Source organism: Lagenorhynchus albirostris, chromosome 1 (assembly GCF_949774975.1).
Source record: "Lagenorhynchus albirostris chromosome 1, mLagAlb1.1, whole genome shotgun sequence".
NCBI lineage: Eukaryota > Metazoa > Chordata > Mammalia > Artiodactyla > Delphinidae > Lagenorhynchus > Lagenorhynchus albirostris.
Window position 1 is genome coordinate 133,125,512 of NC_083095.1, and position 13,871 is coordinate 133,139,382.

Genomic DNA, 13,871 nt, shown 5'->3' on the forward strand with positions numbered 1-13,871 from the left:
TGAAGAAATCTCCTACTAAAAACAACTATAATCTTTCCCCCACAAATTACCTCTCTCCTCAACATAGACTTTACATTTTAGTTCTGAGCATGCAACTTTTATATGCTAGTTTCATGTATCTCCTTTTCATGTAATAAAAGGAAAATACTATTAATGGAAAAGAACAGGAATGGGAGTTGAAGAGGAAGTTTGCCCCCCATCACAAAAGAGAGCGTTCTTTAAGGGCATAAGAAATATCTCTTATGGTACATTCCATAGGCTACTCCTTGGATTATAGTGTTTATTGAGAATGAGATCATCTAAGAACAATATTATCAAGTTCAGTAAGTTCAGGTATAAATTTTAATAAATCAGAGATATATATTTTCTGTTCCTATCATTCTGTTCCAGATGAGTCAGCAAACCAGATCTCATCCTTCTGAAAAGTGGACACGAGAAGGTACAGATGACGATTGGATCTTAGACTAAGTTATACCCTATCGCATTTAGATAAAGGAATGGAAATAAAAGTAACACCATGCGCTAGGGAGTTTGGGGTTTGGGGCAGGTAGTGGGGAAGGTGGAGGAAGATGTACAAGAGAGTAATATTCAGTCATTATTCTGGAAGAATGTATACTCCATAGGGTTACAGAAAATACTTACAATGCAATGTAAGTACTGAAACAGAGGTCTGTAAAATGTGCCATAAAGGTACAGTAGAGGGGATGAGGAATTTTATATGTATGGAGAGAATGTTAAGAAAGATTTTACAGAGGAGGTCTTAAAAGTTGAAGAGGCATTCATCAGGTAAACAACATTATTACAGGTAGAAAGAACGGTATTAATAGGAGAAAGGGAAACCCTTCAGGAGGCTACTGCAATAGACTAAGGGGGAGACAAGGGCAAACAGGAGAATAGGGGAGAGAAAGCTAAGAGATAATTAAGAGGTAGAATGATAGATCGAATATAAATAGTGAGGGAAAAAGAAGAGTCAAAGGTAATTCTGAGGTTTCTAGATTGGGTGATAATGTACTATTAATCAATGTAACAACTGGAATGTGTGTGTGTGCGTGTGTGTGTGTGTGTGTGTGTGTGTGTGTGTGTGTGTGTGTGTGTGTGTGTGTGTGTGTGTGTGTGTGTGTGTAAGAAAGACAGATGAGAAAATGCTAAGTTTGAAACACTCATGGCATAATTAGGTGGACCTGTCCCACCGACAACTGGAAACATGCCCTGAGAGAACAGAAGTGAAGAAAAGGCAGGAGATATTTTGGGAGGCATCAGCTCATGGAAATAATGGGAAGTGCTAGATATTCTCCAGAAAGACAGTGAGAAGAAAAGTCAGGATAGAACTCTGTTGGAACAATATTTTAGAAGCAAGTGTTAGACGAGCTGGGAAAGACTAAGGAGGGCGTTAAGAAATCTAGGAGAGAATACTGTTACAGAGGCCAAGGCAGGAAGACTTTTGAGAAGGGGTTATTACACAGGCAAAAAGTTGCAGATGTCACATAAGATAGGCTAAAAAGTATCTGCTAAATCTGAAGATCTGAAGGACTTCAGCTGTACTCCCTGTACTTCAAGGGAGTACACTTTTAGTGGAGTTATGGGAATAAAAACCAGATTACAGTGGACTGAGAAAAGAATGAAAGCAGATTCAGACTGTCCTTGAAAGGACAGAAATTTTATTTTTCTGAACACTTCTATAAAAAATAGAGTATTATAACTAGGAGGTTCCTACATTTTTGAGGTCCTGTGAAAAAGGGTAGATAGGAGAAGTTATTAACTCAATGCTAATTATGTTCTCTGAAGAGTTGCCATTAGAGATCCAGTTTGATCTTGGCAGCTTTGTTTTTCAAATATTTCAATCATTTTGGATGTCTTACAATGTCTTTTCTTTCACTGTCATTCTTCATTTCAACTGTGCCATCAATTTTTAAGTTACTAACTCTTGCACATTCTTATTTCAGTAAAATATGAAAACTAGGTTTAGGAAAGAGTACCAATCCTGTGAATCCCTTGACTGAAATGGATAGGAATCAGAGGGAGTGGTCAAAAGCAGCAAATGCCTTAGAGATGACAAGTTGAATAAAGACTGAAAAAAAAAAAAAAAAGGCTCCTTTGTTCCAATGAATGAATTGTCCATGCTCTTAGCTAAAGCCAACAACCCCTCCATTTGCGCCCTGGATCCCACAGCCTCTAGCCTACTCAAAAACAAGTTTCAGCAATTCTGCCCTCTCTGGCATCACCAATTCTTTCCTCTCTACTAGATTAGCCTAATCAGCAAACAAATGTGGCATTATTACTCTTATCTGGAAACAAAACAAAAAATACACTTTCTTGATTCCACTTCATTTTTCTCCTTTCCTTTATGGACCTGACCTGAGGGTGGTATGTTCCAAGATCCCCAGTATACTGAACCCTGTTTTCTGTTCTGTCTTCCACCCACAAATTTAATGCCTTTTCTATCTTAACTAAGCACTTATCATGCACTGTGTCCATAACTTTTGCAGTTTGAGATGTGACAGCAAAACTAGCACGAATTTCTTTTTCCTTCTTCACAATTTCGCAGATAGAAGATTCATTCTCACCATAGATCTCAGCAACCTCAGCATATTACTATTTTTTTTTTCTTTCCTTATTAAGTCAAGAACTTTCACCTTTTCACTTAAAGGAAGCACATTAGGGCTTCTCTTTGGCGTATCTGAATTGCCAGCATCACTATTCTTGCGCTTTGGGGCCATTATTAAGTAAAATAAGAGTTACCTGAACACAAGCACTAAGATACTATGACAGTCCATCTGATAACAGGCAGCTACCAAGTGACTAACAGGTGGGATATGCTGGACAGAGCAATGATTCACGTCCCAGGCAGGACACGGTGGGATGGTGTGAGATTTTATCATACTATTCAGAGTGGCGGGCACTTTAAAACTTATAAACTGTTTATTTCTGAAATTTTCCATTTAATATTTTCCAACCATGGCTGACCGTGGCAGGTAACAGAAGCCACGGAAAGTGAAACCATGGATAAGGGGGTACTTACTGACTTCAATTGTTTATAGTGGAAAGAATTGTTTATAGTTATTGACTTCAATTGATCTCCCTTCATTCTTTCTTAAACCCAACCCAAAGGAGGTAAGTGTTCACAACTCTTGTCAAGGCCACCTGTGACCTCCATGCTAAATCCAATGTCATTTCTCAGACCTCATCTTACCGGATCTTCCAGAAGTATTTGACACAGTTCATCTCTTCCCCTCCCTTGAAATATATTTTTTACCTGGTTTTCAGGACCCTGCACTCCTCTGTTTTTTCTGATACCTTTTCAGGTACCCCCTTGAGTCTTCTTTGCTGACTCTTCCTCTCCTCCCTGACTTGTAAATGCTGGAGTATCCCTGAGTTCCAGTGTCAGGTCTCTTCTCTTTTCTACCTACACAGTGCTCATTCGTTTGATGATCTCAACCAGTCTCACAGCCTTAAATATCAGCTCTAATATGTTGATTGACTCCCAAGTTTCTCTTTTTAGTGTAGACAGCCCCTAACTTTAGAGCCCTGTATCAAGCTGCCTATTTGACATCTCTGCTTGGATAGCTAATAAGAATCTCTATTTTAAAATCTCTAAAACCGAGCTCCTAAAATTCCCTCCTCCACTTGCTCAGTTTTCCCCATCTAATTTAATGGCAATTCCATCCCTTCAGTTGCTTAAGCCAAAAATTTGGAGCTGTCTTTAACTGCTTTTTTCTCCCTTCTCACATCTCATCTGGTCTTTCAGGCAAATCCTGTTTGGCTTACCTTCAAGATATATCTAGAATTCTATACTTCTCAACACCCCCCATTCCTATTATCTTTGAAACCCACTCCAGTGAGGTTTTTGTCCCTACTACTCTGCCAAAAATACTCCTGTCAAAGTCACTAGTGAAGTTCTTTGAGTCATCATCTCTCACTTGAATTATTTTAGAACCGTAACTGGTCTTCTTGCTTCAGTCCCTGCTCCCTTCACTCTATTCTCTATATAACAGCCACAGGGATACTATTTTAAAATGTCAGATCATATCATTCCGCTCAAAATCTCCCCATGCTTTCCCACCTCACTCAGAGTAACAGTTAAAGTGCTTACTCTGACCCATAAGATCCTACACGATCTAGTCCCTTGCTACTCAAAGTACCGGCCTTACACCAGCAGCACAGGCATCATTTGGGAACTTATTAGAATGTAGAATCTCTGGCCCTAACTCAGACTTTCTGACTCAGCGTTTGCATTTTAATAAGATGTCTAGGCAATTCATAAGTGCATTGAATTTTGAGAAACACTGATGGAGCCTATTACCCTTCCCCCTGGTATACTCTGCTCCAGTCACACTGGCCTCCTGGCTATTTCTAAAAGGCAGAAACACTCCTACCTCAAGGCTTTCCCACTCACTGCTCCCTCTGCCTAGAATAATCTTCCCCCATAACTGTAGGCTAGATAATTTACTTCCTTCAGGTTTTTATTCAAGTCACTTGTAAAGCCTTTCTGGGCCATCTTATCTAAGATGGCACCCCAAGCCCCTCCTGTCCCTCTTCCTTACTTTATTTTTTAATCCATAGTTCTTATCAATGTAGTATGCATTTTACTTATTTATCCTGTCTGTTGTCTGACTTCTGCAGTAGAATTTAAGCTCTATAGGGGTTGGGATTTTTGTCCATCTTGGTTATTGCTTAATGCCTAGTGCCTAGAATGGTGCCTGGCACATAGCAGACACTCAGAACATTTTTATTGTACAAGTTGGACTCAGCAAGTAGGCAGCTTTTAGAAAAGTTTTAGAGAATAGTTTCATCTGAATAAAGTCAGAAGGCAGATATTAATGAGTTAAGAAAGAATGCCAGGGAAGGAAACAATTATAAAGTGTAGTCTGTTTTTAAAGAGCTCTAAGGAATATTAAAATAATTCATCTTAGGGATTAGCTAGCACTTCAATCTATTAGTGAATACATTTCTTCTTTGGCAAGTAATGTCTAATAGAAAAGATAAAAATTCAAGTGGAACAGAGATTTTCAGTGGAAGAGGGACTACTGCTATTAGCCCTTTTCTACATTTCTTTATATATCTGTCCAAAAATACCAAAGAAAGGAGTTGGAGTTGGGGGGAGGGGTAGGTTGGGAGGAACAGAAGTCAGCTAGAGCTCCTAGGCATCTTGAATAAAGAACCATAATTAAAAATCTAATCTTAAAACAACAACAAAAAACCTTGATGTTTGGGGAAAAAATTATTTTAATATCTGTGGCAATTTAGACAGAAAATGAATTTGATTTTCGAAGCTAGCCCTGTGGCAAGTATTTCCTTAATGGTGACTATGTAATTCTCTTAACTGGGAGTCACTGATGTTTCCTAGATCCCACAGTACTGCTGTTCCAGTTCACAGGAACCAGAGCATTGCAAATGACAGCTGAATACAGATATTAAAGCAGTTTACAATGGCTCTCATTCTCTTTGCAAAGCATAACCAACGCACCTTCTAGTTTTGATATAAAACTGCCTCTTTAGCACCTCATATGTTGTCAGAAGCTGTTCTGAAGCCTAGGCAGAGGCCCAGTGTCCCAAAGCAGCTGCTTACCCAGTTGTAGCCAGATCATTACTCTCCTTGGAGCCATCTTCATCAGCAAAAAGGGGAGGCAGGGTGGAACCAGTCATCAAGGTTTCCATCTCTCTAAAAGGAAGACAGAATAAAAAAAAAATTTAATGGCTTAATTATTTCCAGTTCAAGTTGCATTAATTTAAGAGTCAGCCTTCCTTAACTTTATCACACCAGCAGCAGAATAGAAACTGACCTAAATATTTATTTTCTTGACTTGGACACATCAATTTGAACTTTATGGTTAATGGGCTTTTAACCCTGGTCTTATCAACTGACCAGACTAAAAACAGATTTTAACAACCAGGACACAGTTTGGAAAATTCCTTTTTGTTCATTCAGAATATCTTCAAAAGTATGCTTCATTTCCGGTAAAAACTGTTAAGCAGAGTAACTCAGAAGCACTGCAACCCTGAGCAAGCTATTCAGCCTCTTTGAGATACAATTTCACCATCTTAGACACAGACAAAATTGCTGACTTAACCCACAGGGTTATTGTGAAGGATTAAACTGAAAGTGCTTCATAAACAGAGAAAGGCTAAGATCGTAAGTGCTCTGAGTATTATTATATAAAGAAAGGTATTGTTATTACAGCATTACGAGTTCTTAATCCCAGATGAATCATCCTTAGATTAAATGGTGACAATCTGAGTCCTCCAAAAGGAAATAATGCAAAGGAAGTAGAGGATGGAAGGCATACTGATGTGGTTCAAAATGAAAGAAACCACACTTCCAGGTCAGAAATATGCTCCACATCACCATGATGACCAACAGTGGAAATAGCATGCACCTGGGCACAGGAAATAACTAAGCCTAATTGAAGAAAGCAAATAAATCAGAAGAACCTGAGGTTATCAGAATGAAAGGCTAAAAGGACAAAGTGACAAAGAGAGTAATTTCATTTAGCATTATCGCTACAAAGAAAGATTTCTCCCTTTCAAGGCTTACTACCAGGGGCTTCACCCCATATAGCTAAAAGCAGAAGCCTTCCATTCACCATGAAAATGATATTCAAACAAAACATTCAATAGTGACCCTAAACATCAGCCACTTAAGTGGAACTGCAAACCACTCAAGAAAAAAAGTGCCTCAATCACCTGGGAGAATTGAGGAACAGATTATGAAATTTCACTCAGGAGCTCCCTCAGCAGTTATTTCAGGTGCTGCTGCTAAGAGACCTAGTGAAATAGCAATTAAAAGAAAAGCACAGCAGCCCAAGCAGAGCTAGGATTCATCCCACTAAGATGGAAATACGAAGAAAATGCAGATGACAGTGATGCCATATTCTAAAATGTTCAATATAATATTTACTTACAAAATGATAACAGTGATTATTTATTTCTTATTCTTACTTATTTTCTTGTTTTCACTTCTTTGTTACTTAGCAGACCAAATTCCATAAATAGCTTACTCTGAAAAAAATGCATCTTTGTATATTCACCACCCATTATAGTGGGAGAGCATGGAAGGCAGAGGGGAACTTCCCACTCAACCACAGAGTACGGAGTTTATTCCACATGCAGGGATACTTGCTAACTTTTCAACTCCTTCAAGAAAGGGGGGCTTACAAGGGGCTCTAACAAATACTGCAAAATTCCATACTAGATGTTTTCTAGGATAATCTTGACACAAGTGCACTTATGTTTTACTTCACATTATGCACAGACCAGATTAGAGCCCAGGCTTTAAGGGCTGCTAACATCACCTTACACCAATATTCATTTTATCATAAGAAAATTAATCAATTAGATGCCATATAATCTAGTTATAAACCACAAGCAAACATTCAAATAGTCAGGTATATATCCACAAACCTTAAAAGGACTCATTTAATTGGCTTCTTTCTAAAAGTCTCCTTAGAAGTAAAGGACTTTTCGAGAGCCTCAAGATTCAGCATTGGAAGCTCTTGGCATCATCCCACCTCAAAAGAAGATATATTACCTGGTGGGGGACAAATGAAGTATCTTTTCATTTACTATACCAACATGATCCTCTTAGAGTGTTTCCCAGATATCTTTAGTCATTTTTGAAATATGGGGAGGCAGCTGGACAACACAACCTTAACAACATATAAATAGATCATATAAACAAAGGAAGTTCAGAGAACACATTTCTTGTTGTTGTTGTTTTTTCCTCTTAAGTGTGTTTTACTCAATCCATATGGCTTCAGATATATTTTCTCTAGTGTTACTGAGTAGTCAGGTCCCTAAGAAATGAGTAATAAAGTGGGTGGAAGGTTAAGGGGCCAAAATCAACAAAAGAAGGAAATGAGGAAAAAGTCCAGTGAAACTCAAAGGCCTCTAAACTAGTTGGGAAAATAAAATGATTCGCAAGAATTCGCTGGGATCCTGCAAGAATCTGCTTTCATATGGTTCATAAGGGGGTGATTCAAACTGAATCACAGCTACCAAGCCACTGATTGCCAAAAGCCCTTCAGTGTAGCATCTGTGCCTGATAATGTCCCAGTACAGAGGTCACACTAAACTCTGAAATTCTATGCAAAGCACTTAAGAAATGTAATGAATGCTGCTCTGGAAGGGGAAAGAAGAGATATATGTACAAAGGCAAGGCAATATACAAGTTTGGTTTTCCACTGCAGTTTACAGAAACAGGTATATCATGCAGATGTTTTCTTGCAGAAGGGATTCACCCAGTGAAGGCTTCCACCTGGAGGTAAGTGGTATTACCTTGGGGCTTATACTTTGAGCCAAGGTCTGGACTGTAACTTTGGAAACTCAAAAATCCCCTCTAACACTAATCGCTCACTGAAAACATTGATGTATAAAACAGAGTGACAATTTAAGATATTTTAATAACAATTATAAAAATTGTAATAAAAATTATATTAAGCCACTAATCATAATCAGAACATTTTTTTGGGCCAGAATAAAGGCACTCAGGTGTAGCTTAAGAAATCTTCCTCAACTAAGATTGTTCTAGTAACCTTTCCCAACAAAAGGGATGATCTCACCAATGAGACTATATTATTCCAAATGTGTTGGACAGTGCTTAAAGTATAATTCATACTTCTGTTTTCTGGGGTTGGCTCTTTTCAGGTACCCTTTCCCCACTTTACATATGTTAATCCCACTTCATTAAGCCCTCTCATGGAGATGCACCATATTCCTTCCCTACCACACCATCCCCAACAGTACACACCTCAGAGTTGAGAGGTAGGATTCTGCCCTCATTTTTCCATACTACAACCTTTATGCAAAATTTCCAGTTCCTTTAAAAGTCATGTTAATTCGCTATACCAATCTCTGATCATTACCTCCTATCATTTTGGTTCTACTACAACTGACCTTTAACCACACAAACCTCTATTTGTCGACTCTTGATTTTCCCTTCTCTGTCTAGCTTAGATTCTGTGGCTGCATTTCAAATATTTTTTTGCCAACACTCTCAATTCCTTTGCCATGTTGTTCTTCTATACCCTGGATGTAGATCAACTCTGAGTTTTAGCTCAACATGGTGTTGGAGAAAAATCACAAAATAAAGGGTGCTACTATAAATTTATGGTATCAACTATAGCTGGGCCCACAATGCTCTCAGCAGTCATTTTACATGTTCTTAGGTTATCAACTGCCACATTAGCTCTGTCAAAATTTTCCAATCAAATCAAACCTAACTCACTCAAACCCTCCTGAATATTCAGGCTCATCTCTTCAAACTTCTCATTCCTGACTCACACCAAAACCATCCTAAGTAGTTTTATTTTAAAAATATATAATTTATATACCATAAAATTTATTCCTAATTTAAATACAGTTCAGTGGCTTTCATATATTTACAGGGTGACTTTCACATATTCCTGCCAACACCATAATTGATTTTACAACATTTTCATTATCCCTAAAAGAAACTCGGTACCCATTAGCAGTCACTGCCCATTCCCCCCTCCCCCTAGGCCCAGGTAATCACTAATCTGCCTTCTGTCTTTATAGATATACATATTCTTAACATTTCATATAAATTTAATCATATTCTCTGACCTTTTGTGTCTGGCTTCATTCACTTAGCATAAAGTTTTCAAGGTTCATCACATTTTAGCATGTATCAGTATTTCATATCTTTTCATGGATAAATAATACCACATTTTGTTTATTCATTCAAAGACTCATAGACTTGGGTTGTTTGTATTTTTTGTCTATAGTGAATAATGCTGCTTAAGAACATTTGTGTACAGTTTTTGTGTGGACATGTTTTCAATTTTCTTAGGCCTATACCTAGAAATGGAATTGCTGGGTCATATGATAATTCCATGTTTAACATTTTAAGGAACTGCCAAACTGTTTTCAAAGCACCTGCACCATTTTACATTCCCACTAGCAAAGTATGAGATTTCCAAATTCCCCATACCCTTACCACACTTTTTAGGAGTGCTAAAGAAATATCAATTCTATCCTCCTCCAGCTTTCCACATGGGGCTAAGGGAAATACAGAACTCCAGCCCACTTCAGCCATCCTGTCCCACTGAAAGGGGGAAAAAACTAAGAAGCACCGGTAAAGTTTATAGTCCAGGGGGCACAGGCTCACCAAAAGACTGTGACCTAATCATAGTACTACAGAATGCTTCTCCTCCCCTCACATCTTACCACTACATCACTAAAGGCCTATATACCACAGTTCCTTTCACCCAGGACATCATTTCTACCTTTCAACAAAAATTTACAAGGCATACTAAAAGCCAAAAAACGATTTGAAGAGACTGAACAAGGATTAGAACCAGAGTAAGATACATCATGGTTTTTATTTCTTAACTTAAAAAAAATTGAAATACAGTTGGCTTACAATATTATATTAGTTTCAAGTGTATAATATAGTGATTAATATTTTTCCAGATTATACTCCATAAAAAGTTATTATAAAATATTGGCTATACTCCCTGTGGTATAATAGTACATCCTTGTAATTTATTTATTTTAGACCTAGTAGTTTGTACCTCTTAATTCCCTTCACCTATTTTAGTCTTTCCCACCCATTCTTCCCTCTGGTAACCACTAGTTTGCTACCTGTATCTGTAAGTCTGTTTCTGTTTTGTTATACTCATTTGTTTGTTTCATTTAAAAAATTCTACATATAAGTGAAAACATACAGTATTTGTCTTTCTCTGTCTCACTTATTTCACTAAGTGAGGTCCATCCATGTTGTTGCAAGTGGCAAAATTCCATTTTTTTTAAAGACTGAGTAATATTCCATTATATATATATATCATATCTTCTTTATCCATTCATTTGTTGATGGACACTTAGGATGCTTGGCTATTATAAATAACGCTGCTATGAATGTTGGGGTGCATATATCTTTTCAAATTAGTGTTTTTGTTTTCTTCAAATAAATACCCAGGAGTGGAACTCCTGGATTTTATGGTAGTTCTGCTTTTAATTTTTGAGAAAACTCCATACTGTTTTCCATAGTGACTATTCCAATTTACATTCCTACCAACAAAGTGCTAGGGTTCTCTTTTCTCCACATCCTTGTCAACATTTATTATTTCTTGTCTTTTTGACGATAGCCATTCTGACAGGTGTGAGGTGATATCTCACTGTGGTTTTGATTTGCATTACCCTGATGATTAGTGATATTGAGCATCTTTTCATGTGTCTGTTGGCCATCTGTATGTCTTCTTTGGAAAAATGCTTATTTAGGTTCTCTGCTCATTTCTAAATTGGGCTGTTTTTTTTTTTTTGATATTGAGTTGTATGAGTTCTTTATATATTTTGGATATTAACCCCTTAACAAACATATCATTTGCAGATACCTTCTCCCATTCAGTAGGCTGCCTTTTCATTTTGTGGATGGTATTCTTTCCCACACAAAAGTTTTTAAGTTTGATTAGGTCCCATCTGTTTATTTTTGGTTTTGTCTCCCTTGCCTGAGGAGAAAGATCCAAAAAAAAAAATCACTAAGACCAATGTCAAAGAGCCCACTGTCTAGGTTTCCTTCTAGGAGTTTTATAGTTTCACGTCTTACATTTAGGTGTTTAATCCATTTGAGTTTATTATTGCATATGGTGTGAAAAAATGTTCTAATTTCTTTCTTTTACATATAGCTGTCCAGTTTCCCCAAACCACTTATTGAAGAGCCTGTCTTTTCCTCATTGTATATTCTTGTCTCCTTTGTCACAGATTAATTTACCATATTTGTGTGGGTTTATTTCTGGGCTCTCTATTCTGTTCCATTGATCTATGTGTCTGCGTTTGTGCCAGTACCATACTGTTTTGATTACTGTAGCTTTGTAGTATAGTCTGAAGTCAGGCAGCATGATACCTCCAGCTTTGTTCTTTTTTCTCACGACTGCTTTGGCTGTTCAGGGTCTTCTGTGGTTCCATATAAGTTTTAGGATTATTTGTTCTAGTTCTGTTACAAATGTCATGGGTATTTTGATAGGAATTGTATTAAATCTGTAGACTGCTTTGGGCAGTATGGTCATTTTAATAATTTTAATCCTTCCAATCCATGAACATGGAATATCTTTCCATTTATTTGTATCATCTTCAGTTTCCTTCATGAATGTCTTACAGTTTTTGGAATACAGGTCTTTCACCTCCTTGGTTAAATTTATTCCTAGGTATTTTATTCTTTTTGATGCAATTGTAAATGGTATTGTTTTCTTGATTTCTCTTTCTAAAGTTCATTATTAATGTAAAGAAATGCAACAGATTTCTGTATATTAATATCATACCCTGCACTTGACTGAATTAATTTATTAGTTCTAATATTTTTTTTGGTGGGGTTGTTAGGGTTTTCTATATATAGAATCATGTCATCTGCAAATAGTGACAGTTTTACTTCTTCCTTTCCAATTTGGATGCCCTTTCTTTTTCTTGTCTGATTTCTGTGGCTAGGACTTCCAATATAAATTAAATAGAAATGGTGAGAGTGTGCATCCTTGTCTTGTTCCTGATCTTAGAGGAAAAGCTTTCAACATTTCAACACTGAGTATGACACTAGCTGTGGGTTTGTCATAAGTGGCCTTTATTATGATAAGGTATGTTCCCTCTATACCCACTTGTTGAGAGTTTTTAATCATGAATTTTGTCAAATGCCTTTACTGCATTTTTAAGCTGATCACGATTATCTCCCATTTTGTTAATATGGTGTAACATATTGATTGATTTGTGAATAGTGAACCATCCCTGCATCCCTGGAATAAATCTCACTTGATCATGATGTATAATCCTTTTTACATATTGTTGATTCAGTCTGCTAGTATTTTGTTGAGGATTTTTCCATCTATGTTCATCAGGCATACTGGCCTGTATTTTTCTTTTTTTGTAGTGTCTCTGTCTGGTTTGGGTATCAGGGTAATGCTGGCCTTGTAGAATGAGTTAGGGAGTGTTCCCTCCCCTTCAATTTTTTGGAATAGTTTGGATAGACATTAACTCTTGTTTAAATGTTTTGTAGACTTCCTCTGTGAAGCCATCTGGTCCTGGACTTTTAATTGTTGGGAGTTTTTAATTACTGATTCAATTTCAATACTAGTGATCGGTCTGTTCAGATTTTCTACTTCTTCCTGATTCAGTCTTGGAAGAGTGTATGTTTGTATGAATTTATCCATTTCTTTGAGGTTGTCCAATTTGTCACTGTATAGCTGTTCATAGTATTCTCCTAGGGTTGTTTGTATTTCTGTACTATCAGTTGTAACTTCTCCTCTTTCATTTCTAATTTTGTTTATTTGGGCCCACTTTCTTTTCTGCTTAATGAGTCTGGCTAAAGGTTTATCAGTTTTGTCTATCTTTTAAAAAGCCAGATCTTAGTTTCATTGATCTTTTCTATTGTTTTTTGTTTTCGTTTTGGTATTTTGGTATTTTCACTATGATCTTTTTTGTTTCCTTCCTTCTGCTGACTTTGGGCTTTGTTCTTCTTTTTCTAATTCCTTTAGGTGGAAAGTTAGGTTGTTTGTTTGAGATTTTTCTTGTTTCTTGAGGTAGGCCTTGAATTGCTATAAACTTAACGCTTAGAAATGCTTTTGTTGCATCCCATAGATTTTAGAAAGTTGTATTTCTATTTTCATTTGTCTCAAGGTATTTTCTAATTTCCTCTTTGATTTCTTCATTGACCCATTGGATTTTTTGGTAGCATGTGGCTTAGTCTTCTCCTGTGCAGAGGGTCAGCACCGCTAACACCCATGTTGTTCAACTGTATATAAAATTTAATTGCTTTTCTATATACTAGCAATGAACAAGTGAAATTTGAAATTAAAAACACATTACCATTTATATTAGCATCCCCCCCCCCAACAAATGAAATACTTAGGTATAAATCTAACAATATTTTACAA

General features: G+C 36.9%; 1 protein-coding gene across 2 annotated transcripts in view; it reads right to left on the minus strand.

Annotated features, from left to right (window-relative positions):
- Window positions 1-13,871, minus strand: part of HMG20A (high mobility group 20A) — a 67,829-nt gene that overhangs the window by 19,453 nt on the left and 34,505 nt on the right. The window contains exons 2-3 of one of the 2 annotated variants that reach the window (XM_060154697.1): window positions 7,399-7,525; window positions 5,567-5,659 (exon numbers count right to left, since the gene is read on the minus strand). In XM_060154697.1, coding sequence (XP_060010680.1) covers window positions 5,567-5,655 — 89 coding nt within the window. In that variant the 5' untranslated portion in view covers window positions 5,656-5,659; window positions 7,399-7,525. The remainder of the gene's footprint in view (window positions 1-5,566; window positions 5,660-7,398; window positions 7,526-13,871) is intronic. The other variant, XM_060154687.1, reaches the window with a different exon arrangement.